This window comes from Hyperolius riggenbachi, chromosome 4 (assembly GCF_040937935.1).
Source record: "Hyperolius riggenbachi isolate aHypRig1 chromosome 4, aHypRig1.pri, whole genome shotgun sequence".
Lineage (NCBI taxonomy): Eukaryota > Metazoa > Chordata > Amphibia > Anura > Hyperoliidae > Hyperolius > Hyperolius riggenbachi.
The window spans coordinates 142,360,582-142,384,913 of NC_090649.1; the positions used below are offsets into that span (position 1 = coordinate 142,360,582).

The window sequence follows — 24,332 nt, forward strand, 5'->3', positions numbered from 1 at the left end:
GCAGCCCCCGTGTTCCTTTCACTTTCGGTTCCCTTTAAGAGAGAATAGATTAAGTGCAAGTTTGAAATCATCATTGTAATGTATTAGCTTCCAAATTCCAATGAATTTCTGTTTGACAGCTATCAACGGATACATGTTTGGAAACCTCCCCGGCCTTTCTGTATGTGATAACACAAAAGTGAAGTGGTATATGTTCAGCTTGGGGACTGACGTAGATATACATTCAGTCCACTTCCATGGCCAGACAGTGACTTACCATCACAACCGCGTGGACACTATAAGTCTTCTCGCTGCCTCAATGGTTCAAGCTACAATGGTGACAACAACCCCGGGGACGTGGCTTCTAGCCTGTCAAGTTAATGATCACTTTGAAGGTAAGCCATTTCATAAACATGACAAAACTTCAAAAGAAGCCTATCACTGCCTAGCTCAGGGGTGTAACTAGAGGGAAGCCACCCCTACGATCGCAGGGGGGACCAGAGCTGTTTTTGGGCCACAACTACTTCCCTTCCCTCCCTCCGGTACAGGGGACTAAAGTTCACATCAGGTGTTTTTGTGGCTACACTTGTAATGAGTGTGAAGATCATGATGTCCACACTTGTTTTATGACCCTTGTGAGATGGACCACAAGGCCGTGAAAGCATGCCATCAAGATGAGTCAGGGGAAAGGGTGGGAACACTGGGGGGCCTCAGCAAAGTTTTACTGGGGGGGGGGGGGGGGGCATGAATTGTAGTTACGCCACTGGTCTAGTTTGTGTCCCTCGTTGACCCCAATAATACCATACTGTTTCTAAGATACACATGATAAAGTTCTTAATAACCATTACTGTAATTTTAATTTGCAGCTGGCATGCAAGCCCTCTATGAAGTAAGGAACTGCTCTGGAGCTAAACCCTGCCCACAGACCTTCAATGTTAGACAGTATTACATTGCTGCAGTGGAGACCATGTGGAACTATGCTCCAACCTCAATCAACCAAATTACAGGGAAGAGACTGGATGAGCCAGGGAGGTATGTTATAGAACTGCAAATGAATCAACGATAACTGATTAAAGTGGTCTAAAACTCTGACATAACATTCAATAAAAATGTGTTTTTCTACTTTTTATTATTATTCATACAGTTATCATATTTGCTTTTGTGCACAAGTAATATTGTCTGTCTACAAATTAAAGTTTCCAAAGTGTAGTTTTTCTTGCCCTGAAAGCTGCCATTGTATTTTATTCTAACTGCTTTTTATTATATATTAAACTCTTGTAATGAGTTGTTCTGAACTGTGTGTGTACCTGAAGCAGACAGCTTCTCAGAAAGTGTTTTTTACACACATGTATCAACATTGGTATGTAAACAAAGATACTGTTATCCCCAGTTTGGATGTAGATTTGAAGCTGAACAGCAGAACAAAGTGCTTTGTTTAACCATTTCAGTGATGTTCTGGGACAGTAGCTTTAAAGGTGTGAGGAATCTTTTATTTGAAAAGCTGAAATGCTGACTTTAAGACCACTTTAAGTGAAATATTTCTGCTCCCCCTCATACACCCAAGTTACATGTGCTGAAGGTCAACTGCCAGAGATTTTCATTGTATGCTGCAACTGATTCATTTTCATACTCAGTGATGCCTCATGGGATATCTTTGTTTCTCACATAAAGCTGAACAACTACAAATATCTTCCATTTTATTAAGGCAAATTTAGTGCTGAACGCTCTGACAGTGTAAGAATAGAGAGGTGCTCCAGCTGAATATTACGCATTTTCATTTGTCTGAGCAAGTTAAATAACAGTACAAAGGATAATGGTGGCCACACACCATACAATTTTTTTTAAATATCTGTTCAATTCAAGAATTGCAATCAACTTTTCAGACTGATTGTAACATTGTTAAAAAAATATGACCAATGTACCACACAAATATGTTCAATTTTTCCCCAGTTATGTTAAAAATAATTATAAACTCCGAGAAAATTGCTAGGGTTTGTATAATAATAAACTGACAATTTAACACACACCATACAATCTTTAGAAAAATTGAAGAAAAATTTCTAGCATTCCCGATCAATAAAAATCGGGGGGAAAAATGGGAAAAACGATCGAATGAAAAAAAAGCTTTCAATTTTTTTCAGGAGAACCGATCATATTTATCGAATTGCTGTAAAATCGGATCATTTTATTGTATCATGTGTGGCCACCTTAAAGGAGGCCACACAACATACACTTTTTTAAATATCTGTTCAGTTTAAGAATTGCAATCAATTTTTCTGACTGATTGTAACATTTCACAAATCTGACCAATTTACCACACACGTATGTTCAATTTTTCCCCAATTATGATAAAAATGATTGGATACTCCGACAAAATTGCTAGGGTGTGTATATTAATAAATTGACAATCTAACACATACCATACAATCTTTAGAAAGATTGAAGAAAAAAATCTGGCATTCCGGATCGATAAAATTAAAGAAAACGGGAAATCCGATTTTTCAGTTGAATGAAAAAGAAGCTTTCGATTTTTTCGGGAGATCAGATCGTTTTTATCGAATTGCCGTAAAATCGGATCATTTTATTGTATCGTGTGTGGCCACCTTAAAGGGGAACTGAAGAGAGGGGTATATGGAGGCTGTCATGTTTATTTCCTTTTAATCAATACCAGTTGCCTGGCAGCCCTGCTGGTCTATTTCTCTGCAGTAGTATCTGATTAAAACCAGAAACAAGCATGCAGCTAGTCTTGTCAGATCAGACTTATAAGTCTGAACCACTGAAACACCTGATCTGCTGCATGCTTGTTCAGGGGCTATGGCTAATAGTATTAGAGGCAGAGGATCAGCAGGGCTGCCAGGCAACTAATATTGTCTAAAAGGAAATAAACATGACAGCCTCCATATACCTCTCTCTTCAGTTCCCCTTTAAGAGAGATGCTGCAATTACTCTTAATTGACAAGTGCAATATTGTACACCTGAAAGAGATAGCAAAAAATACTATACTATTTAATCCATTCAGTATGATGATGTACCTCCTGTAAGCCTAGTCTGTATCACCACCTGCTTCTCTCTTGTAATTCCATCTTCTCATGTATTCGAGTCAGGTGAGTATGGTGAATACATCAACTGCAGCGCAGAGCTGGTACCAGACTTTCCTAACTATGACTTGACTTGACTTGCGGGTTGCAATCTTACAGAGGGCATAGCAGCAGCCTAGAGAAGAGCAGAACTGCGGCGTAGGCACTGATGGACTTTTAGGGGCTGTAAGAAACCCCAGATGAGTAAAACTTTTCTTTATTTTCTTGCCTCATGTATCCTTTAAGCTTCAACAGAGGCAACAACTGACCTGAGAGTGATATGGAGGCTGCCATATTTATTTCCTTTTAAATGATACCAGTTACCTAGCAGCCTGCTGAGCTTTCATGCATCAGTGGAGTCTGAATCACACACCTGAAACAAGCATGCGGTAATTGCCGTCAAACTTAAGTTAAACATCTGATCTGCATGCTTGCTTAGGGTTGATGGATTAAAGTATTTGAGGTGGAGGATCGTTTGGACAGCTAGGCAATGTGTGTTGTTTAAAGGGTAAGAAACATAGCATCTCTCCATAACCCTCTCAGGTCAGTTGTTCCTTAAAGAAATATTTTTTTTTGACTATTCCTGTGTCCCTGTAGTTCAGTGGACCTCTCCCCAGCACATTATAGAGCTGTGTAAGCAATATCTTCCTCTTTCTCTCAGTGCGACCTCCTATAGTCCTCCACCAACAAACAGATGGCCAAAGATAGTTGGAGAAATAGGGCTACAGGAGGGAGTCTTTCCATTTAAACAAATGAAAAAAATGTTTAAAAAAAAACAAACCCTAAGTATTATGTAACAGCTAATTTTTGCTATTTTCAATATTTTACAGTGATTCGGAACCATTTTTTACACAAAATGGCACAAGAATTGGAGGAACATATAAGAAAGTGGTGTACAGGGAATTCACTGACTCAACTTTTACCAAGGAAAAGCCAAGACCTAGAGAGCAAGAGCATTTGGGGATTCTGGGTAATTATCATCTATATTCTCCATTCTTTTCAAGTGGGTGTGATTTAATGTTGGTGAAGGATCTCCAGGGGTCTAACTGTGGATGGTGCATGCCACCGCAATCACATAGCTGCTAATTCACAAAGCTCTTTGTCTCTCTGACTATGAAGTGATATGTCCCTGGTATATGCTAACCACTTAATAGAAGACAATTCCAAATTCAACCAGTCTAGGTTTGCTGGATCACACATGTCCACTTGGCACGTTTGGAAATCTCTGGAGATCCCTTAGTAAATCAGACGTACTATCACAGGCGGACATAGGCCCGGGCCGTGCAGACCGTGCAGCCGCACAGGGGTCCCATGCCCTCTAGGGCCCATGCAGCTGCACCAGTTGATTATTCTGTAGGCTCTTCTCTGTGTATTTCTCTCTGAATCCCAGGAGAAACAGTGATATTTGCCTGTGGCCCAGTCATACTACACAAGTATGAAATGTGTGCTACATTAACACAGTGCCTAGTAACCTAAATTAGTGTACGTTAATGTTATCGACATTATTTGGAGACAGCCATAATCTGTTATGATTATGACCAATCACATGGGCCCCTTTATTTATTCTGCACAGGGGCCCACTGTTGGCTTTGTCCGCCAGTGTGCATCAGACGTATACTTGTCATGCGAGATGTAATACAAATGTTGTATCCTTGATTGCTGATTCACATGCTGTATGAATTATTTCATATATAAACCAAAACGTCCTATAGAGATCAGACAGTTGTTGTCCCATCTAGTTTTTGCCAAAGTTGAAAACAAGATTAGGCAACTAAGCTTCCCAATTACTGTTTAGCTAAAAGTCACATTTTTCAAGGCATGATTACAGGGACTAGCGGGGAAGGAGAAGACAAAATGGACAATGGGAAAAACCTTGAATGAACTCAAGAGAATAGAAACAAATAGATCTAAATGGGGAGTCTTCACTGATGCCCTCCCTATGCTCTACTTGGTGTTAAAGGAACAGAAGTAGACATAGAACAGAAGTAGACATAGGTATGTGGATCCAGCATTACCATACCTCAGTGCTTAAGGCCCATACACACGTCGGACTTTTGCGAACGACGGGTCATTTGAACGTCCCGTCGCTCAGTCGTTCGCACGCTAAATCGGGCGTGTGTACAGACTGTCGTTCGGGTGATAAGACTGATTTTGAGTCTTATCACCCGAACAGTCTGTACACACACCCGATTTAGCGTGCGGACGACTGAACGATGGGACGTTCAAACGACCCGTTGTTCGCAAAAGTCCGACGTGTGTATGGGCCTTAACCTTAGGTTGCCTTGCCTCTGTTTACTTGCCATTAGGATTTGTGTCAATACTTTTCTCTCATTTCCTTAATTGGCCATTTGGGATACTTGTTCTATTCCCTTACTGTCTGATACTGGTACAATCTAATCTTGTCTGCCTTATTAGGACCCCTGATTATGGCACAGATAGGCGACACGGTGAAGATCACATTTAAGAACATGGCGAGCCATCCATACAGTATCCAGGCCCATGGAGTAAACTACCAGATGGACATGGGAGGTGCCTTCTACAAAACTGACAATGAATCTGAAGGTAACTTCCAAACTAGTGCAATAGCTATATTCCCATCATGTTGGCATGAGATAGTAAGTGATGAAATACATGATACTAGCATTGCTGTCCCCCTATTAAGCAAGCAGCTATTGATTGGAATTACAAGGACGCTAACTTTTGTCACTACACCCCAGACAAACTTTAATAAATTCAGTCCAGGTTTGCAGGACTACCTATGCTCTCCATGATCTCTAGCGCTGAGGCACGGAGGGGCTGCTCTTAAAGGGACTTCGAGCAGTGTGCAGAAACTATGGAAAGATGCATATCATTTTAAAGCTCTCCTTCTCCTCTTTCCAATGATCTATAAACCGCCGCCCTACGCCTTTTAGTTTTCGTTATTTTCGCAATTGAAATTGCCGCGGCCGCGATTTCGATCGCGAAAATAGAGAAAACTAAAAGGCGACGATTATCCATCTTTCCATACTTATATTGTATTACACAGGGCGACTTTTTCTCAAAGTCAGCAGCTGCATTCTGCTGAATGGAGCTGCTGACACTGGGGAAAGTGTCGTCCTGTGTAATACAATGTAACTATGGAAAGATGGATATCATTTTAAAGCTCTCTTTCTCCTCTTTCTGGCGACACCTAAATCGTCGCCCTACGCCTTTTAGTTTTCTCTATTTTTGCGATCGAAATCGCGGCCGCAGCAATTTCAATCGCAAAAATAACGAAAACTAAAAGGCGTAGGGCGGCGGTTTATACATCATTGGAAAGAGGAGAAAGAGAGCTTTAAAATGATATGCATCTTTCCATAGTTTCTGCACTGCTCGGAGTCCCTTTAAAGGACTTACGAGCCCAAAACCGGAAAAAAATGTGTTTACCTGTATGAATTTGTAACGCACGGAGGACGCCATCCGCGGCCTCCGTGCAGCTCCGCCAGGTCCCCGCCGCATTCACTCCCCCCTTTAAGCAGAAGAGACCGCCTGGTGCGATTGAGCCAGATTACCCAACAGTGAAGCATGGAGCTGGCGGGGTGAGTAGGAGAACAATAGGCTCAGCCTACATTTGGCAGTCCGGATCTCTCACCAACATATTGGCGGGAGTGGGGGATGCTGTAAACATGCTAGATTCTTGGCAGAGGAGGACCCAACTGGCATTCTCATTCAAGAACCATCTAGTGCAGGGCTGCCCAATAGGTCGATCGCGATCTACTGGTAGATCGCGACCGCCTGTTTGGTAGATGGCGGCCTCATGGCTGCGTCCCATTGAATTTTGTGGTTGGCAGCTGTAGAACGCGGCCAATTGGCCGCGTCCAATCAGATTCTGCTGCTGGCCGCTGTTCTCGCCAATCAGGGGAGGAGAGAGGCTCGGCTGAGAGGCCAGGGGTGGTTCTGCCATGACGTAGTGTCATGGCTGGAGGCAGAGCGGGAAGCAACACTTCCGCCCAGGGCTGGATTTACAAGAGAAGAACGGTGCCACTGCCTGCCTGGCCTGCTCCTGGAAAGGCTGCTCCCTCCCATCCCCGAGTGTCTCTCTCAGGCTTTCGCAGACACGTGCTGCAGCTGAGCGCTGTGCTCTGACCGGAGAGCAGGAGATAACAGCTCCTGTGTAATGTACAGCCCGCCTCCCCCTCCCTCCTAACGGCTGTCTGTGGCGAGATCCAGCAGGGAAGAAGTGACACTACTTTGAAGAGAATGTTGATTAGCCGTCACCCTGCCCCCTCCACTCTCAACAACAGTAGTGAAGTGATAAGGATCCCACCAGGACTGACAGAAGTCATGCTGCAGGGTCCTAAATGCTGGCCTATTGTTATGCAAGTAAGTAAAGAGCAGGTTTAATCTGTTGATCACTGATACAGAAGCTAAACTAAATGTCTGCAGATTTACTTATCTGGGGCTTCCTCCAGCCCCTAGCAGCCTCTGTGTCCCTCAAAGCAGCTTCACTCTTATCTTCTCTCCTGAGGTCCCATCCATAGTGGCCATTGAACGTACATGCACATATCTATCTATCTATCTACATCAGGATATGATATTCATCCAGTAGATGACGCATACTATATCACTTGTAATGCAGGTGATATTAGGCTCAATTGGGGCTCAAACTGTGCTGCTCTAGCAGCGTATATTAAAAAACAACTTGCACACGCTAGGTGCAGCCATGCTGCATAGCAAAAGTTCCTTAGTTACGCTCATTGTCTACTTGGTTGGTTGGTAGATCTCCTGGCCTTGGCGAATTTTAAAGTAGTTCGCGAGCCGAAAAAGTGTGGGCACCCCTGATCTAGTGTGTGTACAAAACTTTACTCTGAGCCAGACTCAGGGAAACAATCAAAATTAAATGAGAGCAAATCTTACCTGTGGTCTTGAAGCTGCTGGCCAGGAGATGACATAAAAAGGAAAATGGCTGCTGATTTTTTACACGGATGACAAGATAAAATAAAGATAGGAACACCAAGAGCCAAATATACTGTAGTGTGTACTTGTAATATGGGATGAAGTTGGTAGAGTGAATACAAATATAAGGCAACCACTGTAATAGCAGGTGGGGAGATTAGACCTGACCCCACTCAGGATTATGAAGTCGTTCTCCGTAGTTCAGGAAAAAAAGGGGATGACACCCCTCTACCAAGGGTGGACTTAGAACAATGTAACAGGGATACAGAGGCACCAGAAGAATAAAAATGCCTAAAAAGTTTGAAAATTTGTGGAGGCAGTGGTGGACTTACATCTTCCAAACAGACACAAGATATGCCAACAAAGTTTAGCAGAACAAATGTATTTACATACTCCAGGGGGAAATGCAACGTGTTTCACAGGTATGACCCCGCTTCATCAGGCAATAGGGAGGAGTCGCTACAATGCAGATCTGTAGCTGGGCCAAGCTCCTCTGTTAGATAGAATTACTTTATGGGCAATAAGGAGCTGTTCACAAACAGGTAGAAACTTAGTGGTTGCTAGAATAGGAACACAAACTGTTCTAAAGATATTTGACAAATGAAACCTTAAAATGTGTTTTTCTTACAGGTTCTACCACTAATGGTAATAGCTCTCAAGCTTCCCATGTGGCTCCGAATGACACAGTAACATACTTGTGGGGCTTACCAGACAGTGTGAGTCCTATCAGAGGAGAAGACCCCAACTGCATACCATGGCTTTATTATTCATCTACAGATGTAGCCAGAGACACCAATTCTGGTCTTGTTGGTCCACTTTTAGTGTGTAAGAGCTTAACTGAGAACAATCAGGTAAGTATCGGCCTTAAATGCTAAAAAGGTAATTGATATTTTAGGTATGCAAAAACAAAATATTTGGTTAATCAGAAACATAATGAAAGGTTACACATGTGAAAGGTCTATCTATAGACATAGGAACAGATGTGTAGCTGTCATTGTTTTATGGAGGTGAAAGACAACGTGTAGACTGACACTCCCATGTGTGCAAGCCAGCTATAGAACTGCAAACGTGTATTTTACATAAATCTTATGTAACGTTATATAGAGCAGGGTGAGTTATATATGTCTATACAGTAGGAGGGATCAAGAGACGCACGCACGCACGCACACACACACACTTTATATGTATATATATATATATATATATATATATATATATATATATATATATATATATATATATATATACAGTATATATTTATATATACATACGGTTACCTTGTACTTATAGCATTAAGCATTACCTTGTACTCATACTGTGCTGCTGGTTTGCATGTATTCCTGTATTGTCATATTGCTGTTTGTCACCCCTAAATATTGTCTGTAACCTAAACTAATGTCCAGCGCTGCATAATATGTTGGCGCTTTATAAATACAAAAAATAAATCAATCAATAAATAAATAAATACGCTCCGTGGATCTGTCAAAACCAGCCTTATCAGCCTGCCGACAGACTTTACACACAGGAAAACCTCTTCCTCTTCCGACACTTCCAGTCAGTAGTAAAAAATACAAAAAGAGGAAGAGAGTCTGAATTAGCTTTATGATGAAAGTGTCATTGTTAGAACTCTGGAAATATGCCGCATTTGCAGTGTGACACAGCCCTACATACCCACTAAAAATGGATGTGTGGATTTACTTTTACTGGTAACAGCTCATGGCCAAATAGCCTCCCCTTCTACCTACTGGGTGATATGGTACAGTGTTTAAAATGATTTAGGGCTCCTTCACACTATCTGCTCCAACCCACTACATCTAGTGGCTGGATAGTGTACTGGTTAAGGGCACTGCCTTTGACATGGGAGACCAGGGTTCGAGTCCTGGCTAGGGTCTGTACCTATTCAGTAAGGAGTTCAGGGTAAGACTCCCTAAAGGTCCGTACACACGCCGGACTGGAGGCAACGACGGGTCCGTCATCACCTCCCGCTGGATGGGCGTTCCAGCGCCAGTCCGGCGTGTGTACAGTCTGTCGGCAGACTGATACGGCTGTTTCTGAGCGATCCGCCCGGCACGTTGCACGGTGCGCCGAAAAGATTGCGCGGTGTGACATTAACGTTGCACCCTTCGCATGAAAAGTGACCCCCTGGTGCCCTGGAAACGTCACACCCAGTGCGACCATAACGGTGCACAGGGTGCGACGTTTCCAGGGCACCGAGGGTCACTTTTCACGCGAAGGGTGCGACGTTAACGTCACACCGCATGATCTTTTCTGCGCACCGTACACCGTGCAATCTCTGGGCGTGCTAACTTGTTAGCACCCTAGTTAGCACGCCCAAACTCTTTAGGCATGCTAACTAGGCCCGGCGAATCGCTCAGAAACAGCCGTATCAGTCCGCCGACAGACTGTACACACACCAGACTGTCGCTGGAGCGCCCACCCAGCGGGAGGTGACGACGGACCCGTCGTTGCCTCCAGTCCGGTGTGTGTACGGACCTTAACACTGCAGGGTGGCCTCTTGAGCACGTCCCAGTGGCTGCAGCTCTTGAACGCTTTGAGTCCGACAGGAGAAAAGCGCTATACGAATGTACATATACAGTATATTGCCCAGCTTCACCTCTGCAATGTTCAAGCAATGTTTTATTTTGCCTGTGTGAAGCTAAGGCTGGGTTCCCACTTGCGCCGGACCTTGAACGGCCAGTGGGAGTGGGCAGTGTAGTGTCCACTCGGATGTTCCATTGTGGTTTGGTTGGAGTTTATGGCAGATACGGTTTAGCCATAGGGTATATGGGAATAGCATCCACTTGTCTGAAAAAATTGCAGACTGCACAGAAGTGGGGTCTACCTACTCCAATGGATCTATTGCAGACTGACAAGTGTGAACAGATCCTGTTTATTAATGTATTTATTTGCAATGCAGTAAAACTAACAAAACATCCAATTTCCACTGAGGTGGAACAGCCTCACTTCGCACAGTCGTCAGCAGTGACTTGTGCAATGTCAGGAGATTAAAAAAAACTTGCACCAAGTGAGTCTTTTATTTACCGAAATGACATAGGGCCCTCTATCTGTCTTAAAGCGGACCTGAAGTCAGAACTTCCTCTCTGCTCTAAAAGATACACAACAGCATAATAACCTTTAAAGAAAAACATGTATTTGTTACAGCTGATACAAATCCTAAAATCGGCTCTGGTTTTACTTCCTGCTTTCATTTGAAGCAGACATAGGGCTTGATTCACAAAGCAGTGCTAAGTCTTAGCACGCTTGTGAAAAGCCCTTTATAACTCCAAAAATGGGCTTGATTCACTAACTGGTGGTAACCTAGTTAGCATGCCTAAAGAGTTTGGGCGTGCTAACTAGGGTGCTAACAAGTTAGCACACCCAGAGATTGCACGATGTACAGTGCGCCGAAAAGATCGTGCGGTGTGACATTAACGTTGCACCCTTCGCATGAAAAGTGACCCCCGGTGCCCTGGAAACGTCACACCCAGTGAGACCATAACGGTGCACAGGGTCAGGGGCGTAGGAATAGGCCCTGCAGCCCCTGCGCCCGCGGGGGGGCCCGGCCCCCCCCTGGGGCCCGCTTGGGGCCGTTTTGTGGGTGCTGGAGGGGTGGCAGCATGAGGGGAAAGCCTTGCCCACAGTCGGCGGGGAGAGGGGTAGTTCCCCCCTCTCCCTCACCTCGGGGCTCTCCCCTCTGTGCTCCCCTCCAGCTCTTTAGTGTGTGGGGCTGTGGGCAGCGGGCAGCGAGCGGCGGGCAGATACATACCTGCTTCCGTGCGTTCCATCGGAGACTTCTCCCTCTAGCGGCTGACGTCAGCCGCTAGAGGGAGAAGTCTCCGATGGAACGCACGGAAGCAGGTATGTATCTGCCCGCCGCTCGCTGCCCGCTGCCCACAGCCCCACACACTAAAGAGCTGGAGGGGAGCACAGAGGGGAGAGCCCCGAGGTGAGGGAGAGGGGGGAACTACCCCTCTCCCCGCCGACTGTGGGCAAGGCTTTCCCCTCATGCTGCCACCCCTCCAGCACCCACAAAACGGCCGCGAGCGGGCCCCGGGGGGGGGGGGGGGGCGCTCAGAAAATCTGCAGGGGGGCCCGGTGGGACCTAGTTACGCCCCTGCACAGGGTGCGACGTTTCCAGGCCACCGAGGGTCACTTTTCAAGCGAAGGGTGCGACGTTAACATCGCACCGCATGATCTTTTCTGCGCACCGTACACCGTGCAATCTCTGGGCGTGCTAACTTGTTAGCACCCTAGTTAGCACGCCCAAACTCTTTAGGCATGCTAACTAGGTTAGCACCAGTTAGTGAATCAAGCCCATATTGTTAACATCATATGCTTTCAAATTAGCTTATCTGCTGTGGCAGGGAGAGATCAAATTACAACTTGTGATTAGTCGCAGATGAGGGGGAATCAGACAAGCTAAACTCTCTAAATACATACAGGGTGCATTTTTCAGTGTTTTCCTTATGTCTTGGTTTCAAAAGGTTTTTATTGAAGCAAACTAATTAAACACATAGCATACCCCAATGCAAGGGGAAAATACAAAAAATACTTATTATCATGAGGTATAAACGGATCAGGTATATAAAAGTAAGGCAACATAGTAGGAGTCACTGATTTATAGGAGAGGAGGTAAAGTGAAGAAAAAAGGAGGTATGAAGAAGAACAGGATTTTATCAGAGAATGAAGAGAGTAACAAGAGTAAAATTAGTAACAGATCGTGGCTGGATCTAGAATATACTTATTAAGCAAAGTCAATTGACCAGATAAATTCCAAATGCAGATTAAGTGATGTGTTTTCCTTATGTCTTGTGCAAGAGTTTAGGTCCACTTTAAGTCATGATTTATCCTTTCTTATCTGTTTATCTTATGAAGTATTTCCCCTTACAACTGAGATTAGATATAAGAATGGAGAAATAGTTCATGAGATAAGTTTTTTGTGAATCATTTGTGGTCCTGCTTCCCAGAGCTAAAGGCTGCAAACTGCATGTAGAGACACGGAGTAGGCACAGAGGCGCCAGCAAAGAGTGGTTGCCTGATACCTGGCAACCCATGTTTGTGAGTATATCTCTATCTACTGTTCACAATTTATCTCAATATCAGCAATAATACACTATTGGGGGCTCCCGGTTGTCTTTTTTTTGTTTTGTTTTACATGTAGAGGCACGTATTAGATTGGCTTAGGTCAGACCTAAGCACTTTAATGGCAACTGCGTTTTACTTACTTCTAATCCCAGTCTGCAAACCAACCCACTCCAGTCAAGGATCATTGTTTTCATGATTAGTTGTGGTGCATGGAATTATGGTAACATTATTTCCAAAATTCCTTCAAATAATGAAATAATATCTTAAAGAGACTCCGTAACAAAAATTGCATCCTGTTTTTTATCATCCTACAAGTTCCAAAAGCTATTCTAATGTGTTCTGGCTTACTGCAGCACGTTCTACTATCACCATCTCTGTAATAAATCAACTTATCTCTCTCTTGTCAGACTTGTCAGGCCTGTGTCTGGAAGGCTGCCAAGTTCTTCAGTGTTGTGGTTCTGCTATGAACTCCCCCATCCAGGCCCCTCTCTGCACACTGCCTGTGTGATATTTAGATTAGTGCAGCTTCTCTCTGTTCTATTATCTTTTACAAGCTGGATAAATCCTCCTCTGAGCTGGCTGGGCTTTCACATACTTAGGAATTACATACAGGCACAGCTGTCTGCACTCTGCAGGAGGAAATAGCCTGACACTTCAGTGGAAGATAGCTGCAGGGGGAAAGAAACACACAAATGATCTCTTGAGATTCAAAAGGATGGCTGTATACAGCCTGCTTGTGTATGGATGTATTTTCTATGTGTGGACATACTGTACATCAACCTACTTCCTGTTTTGGTGGCCATTTTGTTTGTTTATAAACAAACTTTTTAAAACTGTTTTTAACCACTTTTAATGCGGCGAGGAGCGGCGAAATTGTGACAGAGGGTAATAGGAGATGTCCCCTAACGCACTGGTATGTTTACTTTTGTGCGATTTTAACAATACAGATTCTCTTTAAAGAGAAACTCCGACCAAGAAATGAACTTTATCCCAATCAGTAGCTGATACCCCCTTTTACATGAGAAATCTATTCCTTTTCACAAACAGACCATCAGGGGGAGCTGTATGACTGATATTGTGGTGAAACCCCTCCCACAAGAAACTCTTGAGTATGTACTCCTGACAGTTTCCTGTCTGTGAACCTTGTTGCATTGTGGGAAATAGCTGTTTACAGCTGTTTCCAACTGCCAAAAAAAACATGCAGCAGCTACATCACCTGCCAACAGTAAAAATGTCACCATGTAATAAATGTCAGAATGTAAATCAGGGATTTAAAAGATTTTACAATGGGCAAACACTGACTAAATCATTTATACATAATTATTGTAAAAATGAAGCACTTTTTTTTATTACATTATTTTTACTGGAGTTCCTCTTTAACTCTATGATGCAATTATGTTGCATATAGAGAATCCCTACCCAATATTCTTGTTGGGGCCTAGGGGGCTGTGAGAAGTGTGCTTAGCAGTGAAAAATATGGGGAGTGGAAAAAACTGAAACATATGATAAAACATCAATACAGCAGAGTGGATAATACAATTCAATGAAGTCAGCTGAGCCTATTTCACATTCAAAATTGTTTTTTTTTGGTATCCCAGCATTATTCATCACATTGGTCTATTGTTCTGTTGGCTTTTGATGGGTTTTTTGTCTCTACTGAGGTCCCATAATTCCAGAATACGGATCTTTCTCTGTTTATGTTTTTCAGGGGGGTGCAGACCACAACTACTTCATGATGCCTACTGTATTTGATGAAAACCTGAGCTGGTATATGAATGAAAGCATTGCCCAATATATAGGAAATCCAGACACTGTGGACTTGAATGATCCAGATTTCCAAATATCCAATCTGATGTCCTGTAAGATTTTCTCAAAAGTTTATATCTAATAAAAGTAATTCATTTCTAACGTAACATCTTCTAAATTACTTGACTGTCATTGTTAACAACGGGTCATGAAATTAGAAAGCACCAGATTTTGAATTTACCAAATAAATTTAAATCACTAGGTGGAAGACCAATTTGCTCTTTTCCATCCTTCCTGGGTGTTTAAACTCCCTTTGTTATCGATATTTTGGGAACTGAGTCAGGCCACAAATATGGTACAGGCAGTACAATAGGTAGGTAGGGTGGGCACTGGCTTTATTTGAGTGATGACATAGACTTAAATATAACATTGCAGCTTGCTGGCGCCGGGTGCTTGATTCAGATGCTGGCACATGAATATGTATTGTAGCGGCTCTGCTTGAGTTGGGTGCTAAATGGTGACACTAGTAGTAAAATTTCAGTAATTGAGTTTACCGATATTTTACTCATCACTACCAGGCACCCGTTCTCACTTGAACCCTCCTTTCTAAGTGCCTAAAATAAATCCTTGCACCAAATGCCTGACCGTAATCCCCCCCCCCCTAATTTAAGTACCTACCCCCCACACACATACACCTAATGCCTAACTCTAATCAACCCTCTAATTGCCTAAACTGACCCCCCCCCCCCCGTACACACACACACACACACACCCTAATGCCTAACCCTAACCCTCGTGTCTAGGTGGCTAAACCGAACCGAAAAATCCGGCTCCCAAACAACGGCTAGATATGGCTGCTTGTCTACTATCGCTTACAGCAATTAATTCCTATGTAGCAGCCATTCAACTACTACCCGCCCAACGTAATGCTTTCCGATAATCAACACTAAGGTCTATTAGACGTCTGCCAATCCTTGCACCCAAATGACCTGATTCATTGGCAAATGCCTGTTGGTTTTAGTGAATAAACTCAATGTCCATTTTCGACTAATCTGCAGGAAATCGCCGAAGGCAAAAATTACAGCCATGATAGGTGAACCACATAACAGACATGCAGCACCTTCCTGTCGTACGCCACCAGGTCTCTCCCTGTTTACACACATAACCTCTCTGTATTCACACAGAACACCCCGTCCCCCCCGGTGGTGCCTAAGCTTATCTCCCCCCTTGACGCCCAATCTTATCCCTTCCCCCCACCCTCGGTGGGTGCCTAACCTTAACACCCCCCCCCTCAACTTTTCCCCCTGGTGGGCACCTCACCTTAACACCCACACACACACACCCATGTGCACCTAAGGTCTTCTGCTATTCATCATGATGCACCTTGCACCCTTTTAAACTGCTCCGTGTATAGAGGGGCAAGTAAGGCTTGTCTCAGTAAACAAATATGTAAGTATCCTATCTGGGCACCACTGAGTATAATTGAGATTGTATATAATGTATGTTTTATGGTGGCAATGTTGTTTTCTCCTGTTTTGCAGCTATCAATGGCTACATGTATGGGAATCAGCCTGGGCTGAGTATGTGCGTAGGAGATTCCACATCCTGGCACATGCTGGGACTTGGGACAGAGGTCGATGCTCATGGAATTCATTTCACTGGAAATACTGTTCAGATTCATAAAACAACAAGGGATGTAGCAAGCTTATCTCCATATATCTCATACTCTGCACTGATGACACCGGACAATGCAGGTGAGTTACACTTAGTACCTCCAAGTGAAGGTACTAAGTTGCTGTTGATTGCTGAATGGGTATATTCCGTTCTTGTAAATGGCACTCAGAGAATACACATCATATAGGAAAAATGGAGCAGTATTATTGAGGAGCTATTTTTTTCACAGTGGAAATACATGGGAAGTTCCAGAATTTAGGACATGTTGTAAATAATTAACAGCGCAGGTTCTTGGTTTCCACCAAGATCTTGAGTGCAGTAACGTAGCTTAGTAGCTCTGGGCCCCAGTGCGAGTTTTACATTGAGCCCACTCAAGCGCTCTATACATGGCAATTGCTATGGAACCCCAAAACCTACCAGGGACGGCTGCAGTGTCAGAGAGATGTAAGCATGAGAGGAGAACGGTCTCTATTAATGGTTACAATTAATCAAAGCACATATAGAGGTAATCATTACCAGCGTAGCACCAATAAAGGCATAATAAAGTTGGTGAAGGAGGGCCCCACTGGTCCAGTGGCCCTGGTACAGTTGCTACCTCTGTATCCCCTATTGCTACACCACTGCATGTAGGAATTTCCCTGGGTTTGCAAATGTTTACAAAAAGTGCAATGTATGTAACAGAGATGCTGTTTCCTGCTCTTGAATACACACCCTGCCTGTCCTCTTGCCTCCAATAGCACATGTGGCAGAGACACAAAACATCTGCTCAAAGGTCAACACTTACCCACTGCTGCCAAAACATGCCTCCCTGTACCAACTCCATTTGTCCACCATTTGTCCAAGTTAGTATTGGTATAACTGGTTCTAAGGAGATTATTATTATTATTATTTATTTTATTTATAAAGCGCCAACATATTACGCAGCGCTGGACATTAATTTAGGTTACAGACAATATTTAGGGGTCACATACAGCAATATGACAATACAGGAATGCAAGAAAACCACATCACACAGCACAGTATGAGTACAAGGTAATGTTTAGTCAGTCTTTGGCTGGGAGCATGGAGATAGTTAGGTTCACTCAAATGCATAGCATGGGTTTACAGTAATGGAGGTGCATGATCAGGTAGGTCACAAAAGGAGGAGGACCCTGCCCAAAGGCTTACAATCTAGAGGGAGAGGTAGGGACACGAAAGGTAGGGAGTTCAGCTGCGGGTTTAGAGCACATTTGAGGGGTGGTAGGCCAAAGTGAAAAGGTGAGTTTTGAGAGCCTTCTTGAAGGTGTCGAAGGTGGGGGCTGCCCTAATGGGTGGAGGTAGGGAGTTCCATAGTGTTGGAGCGGCTCTTGAGAAGTCCTGGAGGAGTGCATGGGACTGGGTGATGCGGGGGACGGTCAGGCGAAGTTCGTTGGAGGAGCGGAGTGAGCGGCTAGGTGTGTATCTCTGAGTAAGATCGGAAATGTAGGTTGGACAGGTTTTGTGGACGGATTTGTAGGTCAGACACAATATCTTGAATCTGATTCTGGACTGGATAGGAAGCCAGTGGAGGGATTCAAGGAGGGGAGCCGCCCTGGTGGAGCGATGGGAGGAGTGGATAATTCACTTAACTTTGTTATTTCCTTGTATTAATCTACACTCTGTGCATTCTATACCTGTAAATAAGCATTTGTCCTGTAGTACACATGTTACACGTTTTTACTTTGTTTCAGGAATTTTCAATGTAGAATGTTTGAGTGCCGAACATTTTAGAGGTGGAATGAGGCAGCACTACAGGGTGAGTCCGTGTGGTAAACAAGACACCACAGAGTTTCAGTACGCTCGCACTGTGGTATATTATATTGCCGCTGAGGAAATAGAGTGGGACTACAGTGAAAACCGAACCTGGGAACATCAGTGGCATCCCGACAATTATGAAAGGTAAATCGATTTTCTAGAGTTACAGTGAACATGAAAAATCATGTGATAGCCAATTCCTCTGGGGCTAAAATCTCATAAAATATCCCTCCTTAAAAACTACTTTAAAAAAATAGTTATTACAGATTAACTGAACCTTAAAGTGAACGTGAGGCAAAAACTAACTGATGAGATAAACAATTGTATTTATCCTCCTGCTGATTGGGATGAAGTTTAATCCTGGGTTGAAGCTCCTCTTTAACCTCCTACCCCCCTTAGCAAGGAACCAAGAAGACTTCTGGAGGCTGGAAGGAGCCCCAGGTAAGCAACTGGCCAATTTTGTTTTCAGTAAAAGTTTCCTTGAGGCCCCTTTCACACTGGGGCATTTTCATTGCCTTGCGTTACTGCACGGTAACGCTAGGAAATAAAAAGAGTATGGGATCTTTCATACTATGCCGGTGCAATGTGATGCACCGGAAGTGATGTTTACATCACACGGCCGGCGCTAGGGCATCCTCGCATTGGCAGTCGGCTTACATACAGCAGACCGAAAGTCATGTAAGTCTATAGTGACGCAGATTTTTCTTAAATGGTTTTCACGCCGGTGTTGCAAGGGGCATGTGCAGAGGCATATTTTTTCAATATACTTCCGACCATGCCTTTTTCAGCCACAGGAAGTGAGCGCTAGAGAGCTTTTTAGTGTTGCGTTGCAATGCGATCATCTGAACGCACGGTACCACTACTTCGGGTTTCCAGTGTGAAACCGGCCTCAAGCAATGTCGGTGGCTTCTGTACGTAAACTAGATGCATGCTTGATTCTTGCCCAAGAAGGCCTTTATCGCCCACCTCAGCCTAACTTAAACTATTGATTGTACTCAATTAAGATTCTCAATTAAGAATGACATTAAGGTATTCCATTAAGTTATGGTTTCTCACCTGGCACTTACCAGCTGCTGCAGGAACTTCCTCCAGGTTGGAAAGTTGATACCATCATTACACATGTATGGAATATCAGAGTAGGTGATATTTACGATATATGGTTGTGGTGGGCATCTGTTAATCTATTCTTCTGTTTTCTCCCAAAGCCCTGGGGATGTATATTTAAATAAAACACGAACATCAATTGGTTCTAAGTACAAGAAAGTTGTGTATCAGGCCTATACAGATTGTACCTTCAAAACACGGAAGGAGAGAACAGAAAAAGAACAACACCTGGGCTTGCTAGGTAAGTAAACAAAATGTATATGAAAAACACAGCATTTATATATTTTCCCTCACTGGCAAGCATTCCATTTGACCCTAATTTGAAGCAAAATTCATTGAAAGTGTTTGGAATTTTCCATATCTGATAATAGTATGCTCAAATGGTGGTAAAATAAATTGTTCGGACTATCACAATCTGATGGGGACGTGACTAATGGCAGCAATAGAAGAGATGCATAAGATCAAACCAGACCCTAGAGGCCCGTACCCACTATGTGATTTTTAGGGTGATGTTTCTGATGATGAGTGATGAGCGATCATTTCAGCGATCTCACAAAGTGGGCTCAGGCCCGTGATTACACAAACGTTTGGCGTCGTGCGGCGATAATGGCCATTTATGAGGGATTGAATCTTTAAGATCACCCATGACTCCTACGCAAAGTGCTGCGATTGTTTGAACTCTCATTCACATTAGTCGTGTGCTGTCCTGTGACATTGTGTGTACCCACCACCTGCCGTAAGGTGGCTTGGGGAATGCTTGCCGTTGGGGGACGTTGCTGTGATCCATCTTCCTGGGTCGTTAGGTGAGTATTCAGCATTAGAGCTCATTGTTACCTTTCAGTCCATAAATACTATTGCTTCATGTTATTTTTAACTAAAGGTAAGTGGTGAATTCATTTTAGGTTTAGGCTTGTGGGTAAGGTTGGAACGAGGTTCGCAGTGGTTGTTGGGTTGCCTGTAATAGCAAGAATGCAATAATGTCACTGTTAATGCACACATTTTGCAGTAACGCACTTCATGCAATGGCCGCACTGTGAATGTAGCATTGCTTTAGTGTTACAATGTGATGTTCTGCAATACACTGGTACTGGCACCACACTGGCCATTACACAGCATCACAATGCCCCACTGTGAACCTAGCCTCTGAGGCATAATTTGTGTGAAGAGTTATTATTAGCCCTAGGTTAGAGGGGAAATTTAGTAAGGCATAGGGTACAGAGTAAAGATAGAGTACGTGATAAGTTAGGGGGTAATGTTAGTTTTGGGCATAGGACTAAGTTAAAATGTAAGGTGAATGTTTAGCATGGTTTCAGTGTAAGGGTGAGATTTTTGCCACCACTTAGCATTTGGCAAGCCAAAATAAACAACTGCCAAGTTGTCAGTGTCAAGTATTCACATACTCACAAACACTTTGGCCCATATCATATGCAATTACCTTTTGCTCCTGAGTTTTCTCCTAAGAGATAATTTTTCATCTCCTATTTATAATAACATTTCAGCACTTTGCAATTGAAAAAGTACCAAAAAGTAGGTGGAAAAGGACTATCAAAACTATTTTAAGTATTTTCTCTCTTGCTTGGTTTAAAATGCCTTTGGCCAATATGCAATTATTTTTTTCAGCTGAGTTATCTCCTAGGATATAATTTTCATCTTCTCTTTAAATTAATTTTTTAGCACTTTACAATTGAAAACGTACCCAAAAGTTGGCGAAAAAGTACTACCAAATTTATTTAGAGTATTTGCTTGCTTGCTGGTGGTTTAAAAGGCATTTTATTTACAAGTTGTGAAAATATCACTTAGGAGAAAACTCACTAGAAAAAGTGAATTGCTTATAGGCCTTTGACCCATATGCAATTCACTTTTTCACCTGAGTTTTCTCCTAGGTGATATTTTCACAACATGTAAATAAAATGCCTTTTAAACCACCAGCAAGCAAGCAAATACTCAAAATTATTTTGACAGTACTTTTCACCTATTTTTTGGTACTTTTTCCATTGCAAAGTGCTAAAAAGTTATTGTACATTGAAGATGAAAAATGATCTCCTAGGAGAAAACTCAGGTGAAAAAGTGAATTGCAAACTGTATGGTCCATTGGGTCATATGCAATTAACTTTTTCTCCTGAGTTTTCTCCTAGAAGATACTTTTTCATCTTGAATTTAAAATTATTTTTCAGTACTTTTTGATTGAAAAAGTACCAAAACCCCTAATGTCATCCGGGGGATTCTGAATGGACGGACAGACAAGTATGAATGAGGAACGAAAGGAGATGGAAGAATGGTAGGAGTGAGAATGGATACCCTCCTTTGTTCCCCCCCCACCCCTCCCCGTGAGCCCCTTATTATTTCTATTGTTTTTTTTTTTTTTTTTCTCTCCCTCTCCCTTTTTCTTTTTTTTTTTCTTCTCCCCTTCCTCTCCTCCCCCTCTGGATATGGTACTTCAGGGATAAGAAAGAACGTTATAGTAAATAGAAAGTGGGATGCCCTTAATGGATAGATACAACATAAGCGTAGGTAGGAGGAACACGGAGGGAATAGGGGGGAAGTTATATTGCCTTTGGGGGACGACTTGATTCGGGGGGGGGTTATAGGGATGTGGGGTGGGGTGGGGGGATATGGGAGGGAGGTGACTAATATGTATTTTCCTTGGAATATGTGTTGATTTGGTTATTTAAAGGATGTGGAAGTATGGGATATGGAATATATAATGTGTATTGTATTGATTATAATAATGAATTTGATAAATAAAGAATATATAAAAAAAAAAAAAAAAAGAAAAAGTACCAAAAAGTAGTGAAAAAGAACTATCAAAATTATTTTTAGTATTTGTTTGCCGGTTGGTGGTTTAAAAAGTATTTTGTTGACACGTTGTGAAAATATCAACATGGAGAAAACTCAGGAGAAAAAGTGAATTGCATATGGGCCATTGTGTTTACTGAATTAATCCATAAGTCTCAACGGCTCATATGCAATTCACTTTTTCTCCTATATTTTTTCCTAAGAGAAAAGATATACCTAAAGAGCATCTGCAAGTCTTCTGACTAACTAGTAAGTAATTATTTTCTGTCAGTAAAGTGACAGTAAAGTAAAAACAAACTTATTTGTTGCAGGGCCTTTCATATTTGCAAATGTTGGAGATAAAATTAAAGTTCTATTTCTGAACAAAGCAAACAGAACCTACTCCATCTATGCACATGGTTTGCTTCCAGCCGACAACGAGACAAAACCAGCAGAACCTGGTAAGTTCATGTTAAAGTAAATCTGAAGCGTAATTAAAAACAAAAAAAAAAGATACTTACCTAAGGAGAGGGAAGGCTCTGGATCCTATAGATCCTTCCCGTTCTCCTCACAGTCCCCTCATTCCCCTGCAGGCTTCTCCGTTCAAATCTCCCACCGCAGGAGACTTTGGAAGTCTTCGAGAACCCAAGTGCTCACGAAGACAGGCTGTGTACTGTCTGACAAGCGAGTGCACAAGAGAGGACGCTGAAGCATGCGCAGTACAGAGCTGCCTGTTTTCAGAAGCCCGAGTGCATCTGAAGATTTCTGAAACCCAGCCAAAACAGAAAAGAGCAGTCTATGACCAATTGGTCATAGACTGCTAATGGGGGATTGTAAGGACAACGGTAGCCTTCCCTCTCTTTAGGTAAGTATCTGTATTTTGTTTTTAATTTTGCTTCAGACTCCCTTTAAATCCTAATCACATTAATTTTGATAAATATATAAACAATATGTGTCAGAAAAGAGACTCAACAGAGTATGAAGGCATAAAGAACATCATGCTCCAGTCATTTCTCTCATTTCCAGGTGCTTGTTTGTGACCATTTTATGATTAAAGGAAAAATCAATACTCCAGAAGGACTACCTTAAATACATTTTGCCTTCTTCAAACAGAAGGTATTTGTGAGCAAATCTGGTTTCCCATGATGCATCGCTCCTGAATATGCAAATCATCTTTTATGGCCCTTTTCGACCAGCAGTGAAAATTACAGAAACTTCACTATATGCGGACGCTTATGCCCTTATGCGGAAAAATTTCTGCAATAATCCGCAAAATATGCACATGGGTGAACTAATATACATTCCACCTTCCAATGCGGAATTGTATACGTATAGAAGGGCAATAATATTTCTGCGCATGTGCAATGATCCGCAATAGACGCAGTTACCGCACCCGTAGTTGACTTCGCAATACATACGTCAACTACGCGTAGTGGGCGAAGCTTCGCATAGCGGTACTACGACTACGCAGAAATACGTATGCGATGAACTACAAAGTTAACGCGAAAATAACGGACATTATTCGAAAATTAACGCAAAAATATTCTAACGGAAATTCGCCTGTTGAAAAGAAATTAGTGCTTTTTTCGGCGAAAAGAATTTTTGCATTTTCGCTCATCACTGGTGCTGACATCTTCTGCAGCACTGTACAGAGTATATTGTCTTGTCACTTAAAGGGAACCTAAACTGAGAGGGATTTGGATGTTTCCTTTTAAACAATACCAGTTGCCTGGCAGTCCTGCTGATCTCTTTGGCTGCTGTGGTGGCTGAATCACACACCTAAAACAAGCATGCAGCTAATCCACTTTTAGGTTGTAAAGAGGCACCCTGGTGGTTGATAAAATCATTTAAAAGCAGTTTAAAAATTACCAAAACGTGAGGTGACTTACCTCAATAGCGACAAATCTTTGTAAGAACAAAATATTTATTTATAGCACGCTTTACAACCTAATAGTGCATTCTATACCCCATACGTTACCCATTTGAGGGGTGGCGACAGACCAAACGTGGTTTTTACCACTGTGGATACCTGTCCCATTTCTTTTTCCAAGGAGAGCAACCGCATCCAGGTCCCCAGTGACCTCCCCGAGTGTATTCGGGGTTCATTGTCTCCACCTGCTTCCTGCGGTCAGTTGCCCCTCTGCAACCCACCTTTGTGAGTAGTTTCTTACTTTCCACATTACCCCTTTTATCTTGATGTACCTT

General features: G+C 42.8%; 1 protein-coding gene across 1 annotated transcript in view; it reads left to right on the forward strand.

Annotated features, from left to right (window-relative positions):
- Positions 1 to 24,332, forward strand: part of LOC137570539 (ceruloplasmin-like) — a 63,426-nt gene that overhangs the window by 21,898 nt on the left and 17,196 nt on the right. The window contains exons 5-14 of the mRNA XM_068279233.1: positions 120 to 374; positions 846 to 1,011; positions 3,887 to 4,026; positions 5,472 to 5,618; positions 8,601 to 8,821; positions 14,764 to 14,914; positions 16,343 to 16,555; positions 18,185 to 18,392; positions 19,454 to 19,593; positions 22,460 to 22,588. Of these exons, the coding sequence (XP_068135334.1) occupies positions 120 to 374; positions 846 to 1,011; positions 3,887 to 4,026; positions 5,472 to 5,618; positions 8,601 to 8,821; positions 14,764 to 14,914; positions 16,343 to 16,555; positions 18,185 to 18,392; positions 19,454 to 19,593; positions 22,460 to 22,588 (1,770 nt within the window). The remainder of the gene's footprint in view (positions 1 to 119; positions 375 to 845; positions 1,012 to 3,886; positions 4,027 to 5,471; positions 5,619 to 8,600; positions 8,822 to 14,763; positions 14,915 to 16,342; positions 16,556 to 18,184; positions 18,393 to 19,453; positions 19,594 to 22,459; positions 22,589 to 24,332) is intronic.